Source organism: Coturnix japonica, chromosome 2 (genome assembly GCF_054131305.1).
Source record: "Coturnix japonica strain WE chromosome 2, WE-NBRP24, whole genome shotgun sequence".
NCBI classification, from domain to species: Eukaryota; Metazoa; Chordata; class Aves; order Galliformes; family Phasianidae; genus Coturnix; species Coturnix japonica.
Window position 1 is genome coordinate 133,419,883 of NC_140664.1, and position 16,763 is coordinate 133,436,645.

The following is a 16,763-nucleotide window of genomic DNA, read 5'->3' on the forward strand; positions in this document are numbered from 1 at the left end:
AGGGGGAGTGTACTTAGGACTGAAAGAAGGTTGAAAGGGAAAACAAAGCCTACACATTCCATTTGAGGTTAGGTTTTTCTGATTCACGGTAGATTCAATCTCACTCCAGCAGAGACTCTTTTTATGTTGACAAACATCACTTCTTTGAAGAAACAAAGAACTCCACCAGCGGTTTCTCCTATCTGTAAGAACGTGCAGTATCACTGATAACCTCCCTCATCCCAAGGGGATGATATCACTGCCGTCCTTTGATATGCAGATACAGGGAGTGGGATTGCTTGTTATCCCTGCTGGCTAGCACCCAGCCTATGGAAAACACAAACAGGTTCTCCACGTTTCCCCCTGCACCGCTGAGGCCAATGGGCCACTACCAACCACCAGAGCCTCACTGGGCATCGAGATCCACCCTTGAGTTGTAGTGAGCTGGGGGTTGGCCTCTTCTCTCGTGTAATCGATGATAGAATTAGAGGGAATGGTTTTAAGCTGCGCCAGGGGAGATTCAGGCTGAACATTAGGAAATATTACTTCTCAGAAAGGGTAGTCAGGCATTGGAATGCACTGCCCAGGGAGGTGGTGGAGTCACTGACCATGGGAGTGTTCAAGAAACGTCTGGATGTGGTGTTGAGGAATATGGTTTAGCTGGGAAGTATCGATAATGGTTGGACTAGATGAACTTCTAGGTCTTTTCCAACCTTGATAATTCTGTAATTCTGTGAGTACAACAGGCCACGTGAGGCCACCTCACTCAGAGCTATGCATGTAAAACATCCCAGACCCTTTTAAATACAACCCATAATTGATAGCTGGCTTCTGCAGGACTCATTTTGCCAGCGTCGGAACTTAATGACCGCCACGCAGATGAGTTTGCCCTGAGTCACCTCAACCAGCAGCTACTTCAGCACACAGCGTTCTGTGCTGCTCGTGTTTCCCTGTTAAACTGGGAAGTGGGTCTTTAGAAGCCACAAGGATGGCTAAGGTTGTGAACACAGAGCTCAGCACAGCTCAGGGCCCTGACAGGCACCACACCCAGCACTACCAGCCCTGCCCAGGCCCTGCAGGCCGACCTAATGCCAACCTCCATCTCAATCACAGAATCACAGAATGACCCGGGTTGGAAGGGACCTCAAGGATCATGTAGTTCCAACCCCCCTGCCTGGCAGGGCCACCAAACATACACCTTTAGGTTGCCCAGGGCCCCGTCCAACCTGGCCTTGAACACCTCCAAGGACGGGGCATCCACAACCTCACTGGGCAGCCTGTTCCAGGGCCTAACCACTCTCCTAGTGAAGAACTTCCCCCTAACATCCAACCTAAATCTTCCCTCTTTTAACTTAAAACCATTTCCCCATGTCCTGCTATTATCAGCCCTTTCCAAGAGTTAACTCCCCTCCTGGGAGTAAGTTCCCTTCAGGTATTGAAAGGCTGCAATGAGGTCACCCCGCAACCTTCTCTTCTCCAGGCTGAACAAACCCAACTCCCTCAGCCTGTCCTCATGGGGGAGGTGCTCCAGCCCCCTGATCATCTTCCTGTCCCTCCTCTGGACCCTTTCCAAAATCTCCATGTCTTTCAACAGAAAACCAACGACCTGTAACGAGCTCAGCCCTTTATATCAAGAAACAAACATCTGCCTCCCAGCAGTGACCGCTCCCTCGGGAGCAGCAGACTCGAACCAGCGACCTCACGGCGCTCAGCACCCACCCCCAAAGGGCCGAACCACGCATGCGCACAGCCCCGCCAGGAGCCACGCGTTGCCGCGTCCCGGCGGGCTGGAGCGGCGTGTGACGGAGCGGCGCCCCCTCCCCGTCCCGCCATGGGTGACGCGCTGCGGAGGGCGGAGTCGGGCACTCAGGTGAGGCGCTGCCCCCGCTCCCCTCACAGCCCCCGGGGGTGCCCAGGGGGCGATGGCGGCTGCGCGCTGTGCCCGGGTGAACGGAGCTGCCGGCCCTGAGCCGCCCCCTGAGGGCGGTGCTGCAGGGTTGGGCCCCGTGAGGGCGGTGCGTGAGGGGAGGGGTGGATTCCCGGCCGTATCGCCGCACCCGCCCGCCCCCATCCGCCGCCCTTCCCCCTTCCGTTTCCTTCCCTTCCCCCCGCTGCCCTGGAGCGCGGCTCCAGGAGGGGGCGGGCAGCGCCTGAGGGGAGCGTTGGGCTGCGGGGCTGTGTCAGTAATATCTTTATGTTTTCTTCGCTCTCCTGCTCCCGATCGGCGCTGTGAGGGAGATGTGGAACAGATGGGGAAGGGCTGGTGGTGGTTGATGTGCTGTGCGGGTGGTAGAATCCTATTCTTCAGTTCGGTTTGGGGGCTTGTTGGGTTTTTCCTTTCCTGAAGTGTTTGTTATTCTTGCTTGTAATCAGCAAGTTGATAACCCAGAGGTTTGTGCGTTACCCTGTTGCAATATGCAGCACATAAAAGCATTGAAACAAGAGTGATTGTGATTACTGTGCGTTAAAACGCTGTTTTATTGTAAAGGACTTTTGTTCTTAAGGCCTTTTGGCATTTAAAACACTCACAGGTGACCGAACTTGAGCGAGGCAGGAACCGATGGCCATTGGGATGGTGGAATCTCACAGTACGATCACAGAGTCGTTAAGGTTGGAAAGGAACTCTGAGATCACCAGGTCTGATCCCAGCCCACCCCACTGTGCCAATGACCACATCCCTCTGTACCACATCTGCACGTTTGTGGTGGCTGAGAATGAAGCTTTGTCTCATGCATGAGATAGACGTGTGTGCTTACAAATAGCCCGTAGGTTCGCTCACAGCCCTCAGCAGAGCTCAGGTATTTCATTTGAATTCCTTTCACATTTTAATTAAGTCATATTTCCGCCAAGGCCTACATGTGTACTTGCCTTTATGCCTGGCTTTGTTGAGACCTGTATCACAGAATGACCCGGGTTGGAAGGGACCTCAAGGATCATGTAGTTCCAACCCCCCTGCCTGGCAGGGCCACCAAACATACACATTTACTAGATCAGGTTGCCCAGGGCCCCGTCCAACCTGGCCTTGAACACCTCCAAGGACGGGGCATCCACAACCTCCCCGTGCAGCCTGTTCCAGGGCCTAACCACTCTCCTAGTGAAGAACTTCCCCCTAACATCCAACCTAAATCTTCCCTCTTTCAACTTAAAACCATTTCCCCGTGTCCTGCTATTGTCAGCCCTTTCCAAGAGTTTACTCCCCTCCTGGGAGTAAGTTCCCTTCAGGTATTGAAAGGCTGCAATGAGGTCACCCCACAACCTTCTCTTCTCCAGGCTGAACAAACCCAACTCCCTCAGCCTGTCCTCATAGGGGAGGTGCTCCAGCCCCCTGATCATCTTCCTGTCCCTCCTCTGGACCCTTTCCAAAATCTCCATGTCTTTTTTGTACTGAGGGCTCCACACCTGGACACAGTACAACAGATGGGGCCTCACAAGAGCAGAGTAGAGAGGGACAATCACCTCCCTATCCCTGCTGACCACCCCTCTCCTGATGGAGCCCAGGATCCCATTTGCTTTCTGAGCTGCCAGAGCGCACTGCTGGCTCATGTTGAGTCTCTCGTCCATCAGGACCCCCAGGTCCTTCTCTGTCGAGCTGCTCTCAAGGATCACTCCTCCCAGCCTGTACAGGTGCCTGGGGTTCTTCCTGCCCAAGTGCAAAACCTTGCACTTTAACTACTACTACAGAGGTGAGGGATCCCTGTCTGCTGCCTCAATGCTGCTCAGCTCAGCTGCTGTCACTTCTGTCAGAGCGTGGACAAACCCTCGTGTGCCGGGAAGGCAAATTGTTGGCTCCTTCTGCCAGCAACCCCATTGCTCACAGCGTGACGCTAATGAGGCAAGTGCCTTTGGAGATTCTGCTTCAGAACTCGGAAGTAAATAGGAGTTTGATAAAAACACAGGTGTGCTATCATCAGCAAATTACCATAAATTACCTACAGGAGGACTGCTTGGAGTGAGCACCTGGAGTTATTTAAAACGAGTGTATAAACTCATTTAAACAGTGACGGATTCGTATTTAAACAATAGAGATGCTTCTGCTGTGTGTTTCTAGTGCTGTGGCAGTAAGCTGAAGAGGTGATAGTTTGAGAAGAGAAAGGGCTCTTCGTTTCCAGATGAAAAAACAAGCCTGCAGGGAGTGTATTTGTTAGTGTAGAGATAAATGTGGGAGCAGCAGGCTGCAGAGATGTGTTTCCTTAGGGCCTTGTGCTGCAGCCCAGCCGTGCAATAGGGCTGGGAGCTGAAGGGCATCAGGAGCAGCAGCCCGTGGTGGTTTCCTGTCTCTGACAACTTGGAGTGCTGTGTGTGTGGAGCCAGAGCCCCGGCCCTGCTGCTTGGGGAGCTTCTCCTGCCATGGGCTGGGGCTGCTGCTGGGCTCTGGGTGGCCACCGCTGCATTTTGGATGCACACGTAGGGTCTCTAAGCATCTCTGTGTTCTTTATATATATCCATCCAGTTGTTTGCTTTGGCCAGGTCACAGAATCATCCTGGTTCTCCACATTCTCAAGAGTTCTTGGTGTGTTCTATTTGCTGTGCAAACACAGGCACAGTGACAGGAGGGTCTGCAGGTCCCTAGCGAGGTCGGCCCCAACCATTCATGGCCCCTCGGTGGGACTGTCACAAAGCTCCCCTGGTAACGTGGGGACGGGCAAACAAAGGTGAACACGCTGATGTTTTGTTAATGGAAGGGAATGCTAAAATGTCAATGGAAATGTCACACTTAGATTCCCATCCTGACCACTTCGAGTGAATTCAGGGCCATTTAAATGCGGCTTTATTCTGCTATTAAAGGCAAACACATGCACGACTGTTTAAACAGCTTTTAAGAGAATTCAGAGCAAAAGCTCCTTGATATAGCAGGGAGGAAAGTGAGATAAGGCTGAGTGCATTTAAAGCTTCGTGCTCGTGGCTTGGAGAATGATGCAATAAAACCAAACAAGTTTGGTTTTGCTTGAAGCTCTAACTCAATAGGAGTGGCATCCCATGAGAGTCCTGCACAACTTTTCAAATGAAATATGCATGTTTTTACATATAGTGTGTTTTACGTATAAGAATATAAGCATGCTTTACATATAAGTGTGCAGTGAGACTGTCTGGGGAGTCTAATGATGGGTAGTGTTTCCCTTCAACCAATAGTGTGGAGGTGATGGTTGTTACACACAATCTTCTGTCCTTTTGTTCTGTCTAATGCCTGCACTGCTTTATACCAGAGGTAATCTCCTATGAGGAAAGGTTGAGGGAACTGGGCTTGTTTAGCTTGGAGAAGGGAAGGCTCTGGGGAGACCTCACTGTGGCCTTCCAGTACTTGAAGGGAGCGTGTAAATAGGAGAGGGAATGGCTGTTTACTTGGATAGTGATAGGACAAAGGGGAATGGTTTTAAACTGAGACAGGGGAGGTTTAGGTTAGATGTGAGGGGGAAGTTTTTCACTCAGAGGGTGGTGACGCACTGGAGCAGGTTGCCCAAGGAGGCTGTGGATGCCCCATCCCTGCAGGCATTCAAGGCCAGGCTGGATGTGGCTCTGGGCAGCCTGGGCTGCTGGTTGGTGACCCTGCACATAGCAGGGGGTTGAAACCAGATGAGCGCTGTGGGCCTTTTCAACCCAGGCCATTCTGTGGTTCTGTGATAATCCCTCTTGTTTGTCTGCCTGTGCAGCTTTTTCATTTGTTTTTCTATTTCTCCTTTATTTCTCTTGATGTATATCCGCTCCTTATTGCCACTGGACCCGTGTTTGTATGGATGGAAACTTGTGCTGCTGTACTCCACACTGTGGGTTTGCACATGTATTTATGAAAACGTTTTAAAATAGAACAGTCCTGTTCTTGGACTGTTGTTGGAATCCTATGAAAGAGATTCCCAAACTCCATTATTTTGAGGTAACAGTGTGTCTCTTCTTTTTGTTAAAGCTGCTTGCACGCCTTGAGGGCAGAAGTTCTCTGAAAAACCTTGAACCTAATCTGTTTGCTGAGGAAGGATCACCTGGTCATGGTAAGAATGCAAAAACATCAATGTAAAAGTTGTAATGAAAGAAATTACTGAGCTCAATGGAAAGGAGCACATCCAGTAATTCCTTGATTATCCATGACATGGGGAAATGGTTTTAAGTTAAAAGAGGGAAGATTTAGGTTGGATGTTAGGGGGAAGTTCTTCACTAGGAGAGTGGTTAGGCCCTGGAACAGGCTGCCCAGGGAGGTTGTGGATGCCCCGTCCTTGGAGGTGTTCAAGGCCAGGTTGGACGGGGCCCTGGGCAACCTGATCTAGTAAAGGTGTATGTTTGGTGGCCCTGCCAGGCAGGGGGGTTGGAACCACATGATCCTTGAGGTCCCTTCCAACCCGGGTCATTCTGTGATTCTGTGATCTGTGACATCGTTGGACAGCTTTTCCTGATTGTGAAATCCCATGGATTTACAATGGGAAAGGCTGCTCTGAGCACACAAAGCTTGGAATACCTGATAACAAAGGCACACGAATCACAAACTGAAAGGCTCATGCTGTGAGGTACCACCGTTGTTGAGTATCTATCTATCTATCTATATGAATGAATGAATAGACTTAATATGAAAAGTGTGTGGCTGCAGCAGTTATCAGCATACTTGTCTGCAATTTGGATTGCCACAAATTATAGCAGGTTCAGAAGAAATAGCAGCAAAAGCAATAAAAAGAATCAAGGTAATTGGATGAGGGATGATGCTTAGTCTACAAATGCAGTCTCTGTGAGACCATTTGCGAATTGTTTTGCAGCACTTGGGACTACATTAAGAGTTCAGCAATATATGATTCCTACCCACAGAAGTTTCAAATGTGATATAACATAGACAAAGGACAGGGAAATATTGGTAAGTCATTGTGAATGGAGCAGAGAATAGAAGGTGATTTAAATACTCTCCATTCTGAATTGTTTTTTTACCCACAAGAACCCTGAAAATGGTGTATGCTTCTAATGTCTCCTGAAGTTTTATTGTTGGGTGGTTTTGGTTTTTTTTAGATGAAATAATCTTTTTTTCTTTTTAAAAATGCAGGATTAGAAAACGCTGTATTTCGGTCTATTTTTGTACTTCACATACAAGAAACAAATGTTCGAGACTGAATGGGGCATATCCTAGAACAGCCTATGAGAGGCCTCTCCTGGGGGCCAGTAATTGCCCTCGCTGCTTCAGTCAGCAGGGTTTTATAGTTCCATTCATAACATATCTGCTTTGATCTTAAAGCTCTGTGGGTTGTTCAAGGCTGTCCAAACACCTTTCCAGAACCTTCGCTCTGAGATGGATGGGAACTTTCTGATTTCATCACTGTTTTTTCCCTGTGCTGATACATTCACTGAACTTACAAAGCGCTCCTCTTTTGCTTTTAACCAATGGCATGAATTATTATCTGTGCTGGTCATGCTTTTTGGCTGACACTAATGGAGTTGCACAATGTTAACAAAGATCTTTATATATATGGACTTCACCTTTTATTATATTTTTACTTTGTCTTTTAATACCGCAGTCTATTTATTTATGAGTTCATGTGTGTTTTTCCACGTGCATTCTCATTATCCAGTCCCTGTAGAATATCTGCCTGTTTGTCACGAACTTCATTTTTAGTGGGTCTTTATGGAATACTGTAACACATTGCCCATGAACAAATGGTGAGATGAAAGCTATGCAATGACCTAAATTTTTCTTCCCTGATGGTATTTGAAACAAAGCAACATAAATATATATAAAGTTTCAATAAACTATACAAAGGTTACATCATAGTTAAGTGTTCATAACACATGTGTCAGAATATTATAAAATAGGAGCTGTTAATAGAGGTACTGCTGTGATATTCCCGTCACTGTTTCCAATTATGATGGAATTGTATATTTAAGAACACACGTGTGTTAATTACATATCATTACATAATATCATCTGAGCTCTTCTGGAATAGAGCAAAAATGACACGAGCTTTAAATAAGCTTCCTCTAAAGCCAGTCATATTTCTCCCGTGCCATTGGCATGAAGGTGTGGGTGTCCATATAAAGCTCTGATGTGCAGCAGTAGTTTGACACCCAGAATTAATTTGGAATAAATATTATGCCTTTCTACCCCACTTACAAGCAGTGCAGATATCAGTGACAGCTTCTACACAGTATGATAAATTACTAACTCAGCAACTTCAAGGTATTGGATGGTACGAGACCTGCAGTGCTATTGCTGTGTATTCCAATAGCCCACTTCACAAAACAGACTGACCAACATTCAGTAACGTAATGAGTACAGAAAAGTCTCTGGACTCTTCTGGTTCTAACACAGAACTGATGGCTAGGATGGAGCATGGCATTTTGTTCTAAAGTAGATCAGTATTATATGAATACTGATGTTTACGCAATGTCATTTAGCTTATCCTGCATAGCAGTGGTGCTGTTCAGTCTGCCCATCATAGGCCTGTTGTGTTTTGTCTGTAGTTCAAGCTGTAGGAGCCCAGTGGTGTGTTGGGTTGGGTGTTCTGGGTTGCTCCTTAAAACATACGTCTTCAATTTATCAGTCCTGAATTTCTTGTCAAATAATTGTGATAATTCACCTTGATCTGTCAAACCTTCCCAGCCTAATTTAACCCAGTACGTTTGTCTTTTACATGTTCTGCCAAGCTAATGGAACATTCCTTTACTGATACTGCTAATGTCGGGCAACACGAATTCTAATACAACAATTTCCCATTCTCTTTCTTCCATGTTAAAGTGTCCATTCCTACTCAGCCTCTCAGGCTCATTCCATCCTTTGAACAGTACCTCTATACTGATCCTCCCTTCAGAGTGCTTTGACGTTAATGGATGATGCTGGTCCTGATCCCTCGCTTTCCTCCATGACCTATTGTGAGAGATAGTGTCAGTGGCTTCTTGAAAACACTGCTGGCCACACTTCCTGCACTGCTGTGTCATCATTCGTCCGCTCTGATCCAGAAGGATGAATTTCCCCTCCTTATCTTACTGTAGCAGCCTGGCCTCTAATTGAAGGAAACCCTACATTTATAGTTACTGCTATAAATGGGTTCTGCTTTGCATCAGTTCTTTCTGTGGGCAGTCCCTTCAGTAATCACGAAGGCACAGAAATCCCCTGCTCCCCTGAGGTTTTCTTATTGCCCAAACTGTTATTCTATTCAGAGTATCAGCATAACTTAAGTGTTTTGGTCAAACTCCAACCTGAGTGTGCATCACATTTAGCAATATGGAACAAACTTTAAGTCTTGCTGTTAGAATTTGTATACCAGCACCACAAAAACTCCCCATTGAGCTTATAAGTTTTACTGAGCCTGTTAATTCTGTCCAAAAAAGGCCCCTCCAGTGTTCTGCGCATGGCACATCCTTCATGTAAAGTTCCATAGGAGATAGTAGAGCTTTTGATAAAGCATTTTCGGGTGCGTGAAGTCAAGCATTTACTACACATAATGATTAATATGCATCATTACAAATAGCAAGTCAGATTTGTCCACTGCTGCTTCTGAAAGGACATGGAGTTGCTGCATTCTTTGAACGTGTGTTGTGTGAAGGTAGATCTAACAATCTATATTGCATGTTGGCCTAAGCCAGCCATTGACCTGGGTTCAGCAGTGCCATTGGGGGCAGCAGAAAGCTTGTGCTGAAGCCAGTAGTAATTAGAACACACAGTTTGCTCCTTAATGACAGATACCTTACACAATTGTTCTAAAAGATTTCAACAGACTTGAGCTGTGGGGGCATGACCTACGCAGTGTGTTTAGGACTTCTCCCTTTGGGTGTTATAATTGCACCAGGGTTCTGTTGTGTCACCAGAGCAATGTATGTGACACAGCAAAGCAGTGACTGGCTGCACATGGTGGAGCTGGATATTGCAACTTCTGAGCAGGAAGAGAAAGTGAAGATTAATGGCATAGGAAGTGTAGTCATCTTTCATCTCAAAAGTGGGGAGAGCCATTCAGAACAGATAAGGAAGGATTTGGGATGCAATCCAGCTTTAAAAGTAAATTCTGAAGTACCAGAAATGCAGGAAAATGAGGTTGCAGTGTTGGATTAGCAGGGAATTTCAGTAGGGAAGTAGGAAGTTTTTTTTACTTCAGAGGCCTTCATTGGCAGTTTGATTTTCTCTTGATAGATGCTAACTAGTGTCGAAATTATTATGGCTTCAAAGCTTTCAAAAATGCCTTTTCAAATGAGTGGAGTAGTGAATATTGGTTCCATAAATGCCGAAAGTTGACTCGGAGCCCACATGTGACAGCTTGTTTCTTTGTTTATGAACAGGAGATGTCATTGAATTCCATGGTCCAGAAGGAACAGGAAAAACTGAAATGCTTTATCACCTGATAGCCCGCTGCATCATTCCAAAATCAGGAGGGGGACTGGAAGTAGAAGTCATGTTCATTGATACAGATTACCACTTCGATATGCTTCGTCTCGTTACCATTCTTGAGCACAGATTGGAGCAAAGCACAGAAGAGATGATGAAGCGCTGCCTGGGAAGGCTTTATCTTGTGAACTGTAATAGCAGCACCCAGTTACTTCTCACTCTTCATTCTCTAGAAAACATGTTTTGCACTCACCCCTCTCTCTGCCTTTTGATTGTAGACAGCATTTCAGCTTTTTATTGGATCGACAGAAGTAACGGAGGGGAGAGTCTTAACTCACAGGAGATGAATCTGAAGAAATGTGCAAACTTTCTTGAAAAGCTTGTGAGCGAGCATCACTTAGTCCTGGTTGCCACAACACAGTCCATTATGCAGAAATCTACAAACTCTGCAGAAAGCTTCTTTCCTTTAAAACTTCAGCATGAAATTGATGCAGACTATCGGCCTTATCTTTGTAAATCATGGCAACAAATGGTGACCCACAGGATATTTTTCTCCAAGCAATTTAATTCTGGCAACAGCAAAGGTTTTACACTCGTTTCTTGCCACCTCAAAAAAAACCACGTAACAAAACGTCCATTTAGTATTGCAGAATGTGGAGTTCAGTTTTAATTTTGGTTCATCTTTGAAACTTGTGGCAAATCTTGGTGCTTAGGCCTGATTAGCTCTAGGTAGGTGTTAGTACCTTCTAAACAAGCTGTTTGTTGCTGGGTGATTAAGAACTTTTGTCACTGATGTCTTTAACTCAGAGAAGGGCAGAAGGCCTTAACGTTTATTTAAATTACTATGGATGTTCAGTCTCAGGTAGCGAGGAATGTTGCTATTATTTGTACACGCTTAATACGAAAAAGAAATTAAATCAAGAAAATGATAACTGAAATCATTTTAAACTCCTGGTGTCCTTAATTAATGTAACCTCTTCAACATGCAGTCAGATGCACTGACTTCATTTCTGGGTCTTATGCTTTTTAATCCTGTTCTTCCAATGGACGGAAATAGAAGCGTAGTTATCTGTGGGGTAGACTGCGAAAAGGCCAAGTGTTCTCTTTCCAAAAATACAGGTCTGGGTTCATTCCCAGTAGCCAAGGGCACATGAAATGCATCCACAACTGATTTGTCTTCACAGCCTGTCAGTAGTAATCCTGACCATAGTTCTCTGATCTCACCATCTCTCTGCTGGCATTATCATATGCTCAGAGAAACAAGGATTTCAGGTGTTTCGACCTTCAGAAATTGCTGGTTTTGAAGAATCTAAAGCTAGGACAAAAATGGAGGCCTGATTTCCATAAGTGAAGGATGAACTGAAGACCCAGCTCTGGGTACCTGTGAGTCTGTGCTGCGTGCGGCAAAACGGTTCAGTCCGACAATAATGAAGTATGGCTTATGGGTTGGTTTGGGTAGTGTTCTTTTTTTTTTTAATCCACAGACAAATTTCTTTCCTCCTCACCCTCATTATTTCCTCCCACTTCTTTCCCTGCCTCCGTTCTCCTTAAGAAATCCAGGAATGCCATGCCTCTGGTCTTTACCAATATGTATTTGCCTCATGCAGAGCATTTGTGTGCAGGATTTGGCATGCAACGTGTTGCAATTTTGGCAAGGAAAATTCAGAACTTATGGGAAATGCCCTACAGTTCTGGCAAAGAGTGCCATATTATTTATTAACCTAGAGTGCCCTTCGAAAGCTTCAAAGTGCTTTACAAGAAAGAAGATTGCACGCAGTACATTATTTAATACAAAAACTTACATTAGCTTACAAATTTAAATGACTCAAACAAAGGGAAACATTTCTCACAGCAATATTCGTTCAGTCATGTTGCACAACACGTTTTATAGCTTAGATAGAACAGATTATTAATCAAAATGCATATTTAAGAAATATTCTGCATAGTATCTTTTCAAGAAAGATGCCTTAAAAAAAAGCCTATGGTTGAGACTCTCACCTTTTAACTTGCTGCCTCCTGAAGCCTGCCTTTCCAAGCTGAACACGCACCTGAATTCCCAGCTGTATCTGGATGGGCTTTTGGATCCAGACCTCTGTATGTGGAGCTGGGAGTGCATATCCGTACCCCTGTATATGGAATCAGGCATCTGTATGGTGTGTACAGATCTCTGCGAAGATGCTGAGCAGCTCTTTGTCCTTCCAGCACAGCACCCTGCCCAAAGCAGAGCAGGTGGGAGAGCTGCCAGGAGAGTCACTTCTCACTGGTGGATGCTCCTGGCTGTCAGCAGTGGGGCTTTGGGGAAGCTCAGTGGAACACCCATGGTTAATGGCGAGTAAACAAACCTATCCTTCATGTACTCATCCATTTTTAACTTCGTTTCATTTTGAATTGCATCACTTTCACAACGGATTCAGTTTAATTATTCTGTGGGAAACCATGGGGTTTTTTGGTTGTTTTTTTCATCTTAAACCTCCTCCTCTGATCATTTATTGTGTCTTCGGTCCTTTTCTTGTGAGGCATAATGAGTGAAAGTTCCTTCTGTAACATCTCCGCAGTGGTGATGATTTTATCAATTTTGTCATTTCACTCATGCTTTCTTTTCCATCACTCATTTCAGAGCTGGTGTGAGTGCACAAAGACAAGAAAAACATACAACTGAAGGACCCCATCTAAAGCAGACCAGAATTCAATGCCGTAATAGGAGTGGGCACATCCACCGTGAATTACTACACAGACATGCTTGCATGTCTTATAAGAACAATGAGATGATGCAGGTAGAACTACAGAACTTCCAGATGTAAAAATGAAAGGGCTGCATCATTTCCACTTTCATAAAGCCAACAGTTCCCTTTCCTATCAGAGCACAGCGCTGCTGAAGATGAACTGCTTTCATAAAATCATGCTTGTTGAAATATCTTTGAGCAGCGGTGGAAATGTTCTGGCATCCCCATCTGGAAAAAAAAAAAAAGCTTTTATAATATTCACAATGTAGTTCATATTTTGCATTGCACTATAAAATAAATGCCTAAATTGAAATGAAGCCAAAGTTCTAATTGATTAAAAAGCATTCAGCTCAGGAGATTTGGGAACTTGATGTTTATTTTGACTTGGAATGCAGACAGAATTTAGTTTCTTTAATTCTCTGCTGATTGTAATGATTTCAAGATCGTGGGACCTCCGTGTATCCCTGTGCACCTGCAGGAGGGGCAGGCAAAACACCATCGGGGAGTGCTCCGACCTCACCCTCTGCCCATACTGTGCTGTTTAGAAGAATGAACCTTTAGGATGGGAGTCTAAAACAGATGCTGCCATAGAGAACCAGTGGAGCAGCAATTTTGTACCTTAGTTATCCATGAGTGTTACAAATGATTTTTGGCATGTTTTTAATGGAGATTTTTCCCTTCCAAAGTCTCCTTTTTCACCCAGACCTTTGTGCTGCCCAGTTCCCAGCCCACTGTGCGACCTGCAGTGCTGCTGCCAGGCAGGAAGAGCTTTTTGGTGCTCCAGGCTGAGCAGCTCCAGTTGTTGGGATCTGCCATGCGAAAGTACCACCGTGCATTGAGTGTGAGAAAAGAACATGTGTACCCTCAAACTCTAATTTATCCAAGTATTTCTTAGAAATGAAAACCCTTTCATGTCAGTGTCGCTGTGCTTCAGCTGGATGTTGTATTATTGAGGCTTTTGTAGTTGGAGGAACTTTTAATATTTCTCAGAATTTTGTTCGTTGCTTCATTTGCAACACTGAATTAAGGCAGCGAGCGTAAAATGAAGAGGAACAAGTTGGACCTTTTTTCCTCATCCTTTTATAATGAGAGAATTCTGTAGCAAAAACAAATTAAGGCCTTCTGCGGGTTTTATATTTATTTTTAAAATAAAACCGGATTTCTGCAGACAGCTGTAAAGTAAAAAGAGTGATTTTTATATTCAACCTTCTTTTTTTCAATCAAATAAAATACAAGTAAGAGTTTGCTTGGTGTAAGTTTCTACTTGCTCATAAAACTGGAGTTTCCTTTCACTTACGTATCTGGTACCAGCCACTTAATTTTCCATGGAGCCTGGAAATGGCAGAAGGTAAAGGTTCTCGAGTGGAAACGTGCCCACAGTTGTATTTTTACTGGAAACCAATGGACAAAGGCAGAAAGCAATACTGTTTGGTGGCTGCTGGGCATAAGGCTTACACCATGTCCTGGAGAGAAACGTGACATTCTGCTTCTTTTCTGTGGCTGCCATAATAATCATCTCTTGAACCTCGTTATCCAAATATATTTTCATAGAGAAATGAGCCGCGTCGCGCTGCCAAACTCAGTGCCCACCTCAGGATAAAGCCCTGCCACGTCACCGCGCTTCAGCTTATGTAGGAAGCTGCAGTGGATTCTCCATTCTGTAGTACTCACCTTAATAAAAGCTGCAGGTTAAATGTTTGCAGCGCCTACAGCACAAGACTTGTGCATTGTGTAAAGAAGGGAAAGAGCTGGGAAGCCTTTAGCAATGGGAAATATCTATTTGACAAGGAAAGGAGCATTAACCAGTCCAATGCATCTGCGTGATCTTCTGGATAGAAAGCTCTGATGCCCCATAGAAGCCTCCAAAATGAATCGACTGGCCATCTCTGAAAGAAGACAGCAGAATGGCACTGAGCTGTGGATAATGTGTAATAAGACAAAAGGATTCTTGAACAGTCGACTAACATGTCTGGCATGGTAATGCTTTAAAATAGAAAGCTGGCCATAGTTGACTTGCAGGTTCTTCCCAGCAAGAGATGAAACTGGTGATGGATTCAGCTTATGTAGATGCTGCATTATTTACAATGAAGGTAAAAAAAGCCCTTCTGCTTTGGACCCAGGAGGAATTAAATGTAAAAACAGACTTCTTAATTTTATGGCTTTGTGTTTGTTTTTGTTCTTTTTTTCCCTGCAGTTCCAGGTGCCTTTTCCAACAATCAGCACTTGCTCCAAAAGCACTCTCAGCTTTCTGTGTCAGGACCATGCTTTACTGGAAGCGAATAGCTGTGCGTTCACCCTTCATTACCAGTGCAAACTGGGATCGAGCCCACATGCCACATCAGTGTAACTGGTAGGGAGCTTTGGAGGCTGCATTCTGTCTGCCACCAGGAGTAATTTCACATTGGAGCAGAGCCCTCTGAAAATATGTGGCTGTGCCTTTCCTTGGGGAAAGCTTGGCAGGCGTCCTCCTGCTTTCCCACACTGCTTTGCATCCAACTGGTCCGTGTACCTGTGTGGGCCTCGCGCTCACGGAGAGCGGTGACGAGATGTCACCACCTTGCCAAGCGCTGGGGAGCAGCCATGTTCCCAATCTTGGCACTCGTACCGCAGGACTTGGCACCACTGCTGTACTTTATAATTTAAACCATTTGTCAGGGTTGTTTCTCATGCATCTAGCTGGGCCCATACTAAAGACCTCCTCACCCTCTGGGGAGGGATGAAAGAGAAGAAATCTTGGCTTCTGAGGATCAGAAAGACAAGATTTTTAGCCTGTTGCTACGAAAAGCTGCTCTGGGCAGCCCATGCCGGTGCCTCCCACTGGAAGGTGGTAGATGGTGCTGGGCACTGTCACCTACAGCAGGTTTGAGCCATACTTTCTTACTCTGCAGACCCAAAATGAAGACACTGGTCAGTGAAGATGCAATAGCAAGTCCCTGTGCTTTGTATGGTCAGGCTGCCAGCTGCTCCTGCAGCACTACATTCAGTGAAGAGCCCTTTCTCACAAAGTGCACGGCTCAAAGTGTCATCCCACAGCCATTACAAAGCTATGCTGCGTTTGGACCATGCAAGAAATGGGTGCAGAAAATCAGTGCATGTGAAGGTGTTAACAAGTAACCTGTGCCAACAATACAAACAAGTTGTGTAGGCAGTGAAGTTGCAGAGATCCCCATCTCCAAGCTCTGAGCAGTGGAAATGGGAACTTCAGACATCTCTCAGGTGGTGGTGACTCCTAACCTCTGCTGCTCATCCCATTCTCCCTGGCCAGCCCTGCAGAGCCACAGGCACCAGAAGTACAAAGTAAATCCCTTTCTCTCCTATTGCTGAAGCTCCTTAGCTCTCCACATGGCTCTGCTTTGGTGAGATCCTATGCCTGGGTTTCACGTTGAAGAAAATAAGGTGGTTTTGCTGCTCTGAATGAGGTTACATCTATCGGCTTCAGGGACATTTTACCCAGCCCTACCAGTATCAGCAAAGGGCTGATGGCTAAGAAATCAGGGCAGCACAACCAAGCACTGAGACTTCAAAACAGCTTTTTTTTTCTCTTCCTTGTTCGAGTTTTATTGCCACTACTTGTATTTCTAATAGGAAACACACATTTCCCAATACTTCCTTTTCTAGTCAGTTGTAGTTTGTGTTGTATCCTACCCACAGGGGATGTGAGAGGCAAAGGGAGAGGAAAGGACACCGTCTCCAGTCCTCTCCTGGACTGAATCCATGCTAGGTTGGACTGTATGGTACACAGCGGTGTTGTTCCATCGATCAGAGATATCCAGGACAATGGG

At 45.5% G+C, this 16,763-nt stretch overlaps 2 protein-coding genes across 15 annotated transcripts in view; one reads left to right on the plus strand and one right to left on the minus strand.

Annotated features, from left to right (window-relative positions):
• Positions 1-1,737: 1,737 nt before the first annotated feature.
• Positions 1,738-11,196, plus strand: XRCC2 (X-ray repair cross complementing 2). The gene is made up of 3 exons (XM_015852860.3): positions 1,738-1,849; positions 5,879-5,960; positions 10,213-11,196. Exons 1-3 carry the CDS (start codon positions 1,811-1,813, stop codon positions 10,926-10,928), a joined length of 837 nt encoding a protein of 278 aa, XP_015708346.2. The 5' UTR covers positions 1,738-1,810; the 3' UTR covers positions 10,929-11,196.
• A 746-nt stretch (positions 11,197-11,942) lies between these two features.
• LOC107308764 (uncharacterized) overlaps positions 11,943-16,763 on the minus strand; it is a 33,067-nt gene continuing 28,246 nt past the window's right edge. For 7 of the 14 annotated variants that reach the window (XR_001552902.3, XR_014943187.1, XR_001552901.3 and 4 more), the window contains one exon: positions 12,026-13,209. Coding sequence is in view for 2 of the 14 variants with exons in the window: in XM_085538989.1 (XP_085395115.1) it covers positions 13,008-13,209 (202 nt within the window). In the remaining 12 variants the exon portion in view is untranslated. Of the gene's footprint in view, positions 13,210-14,652; positions 14,868-16,763 lie in introns of all 14 variants that reach the window. The other 7 variants (XR_014943188.1, XM_085538980.1, XM_085538983.1 and 4 more) reach the window with 4 other exon arrangements.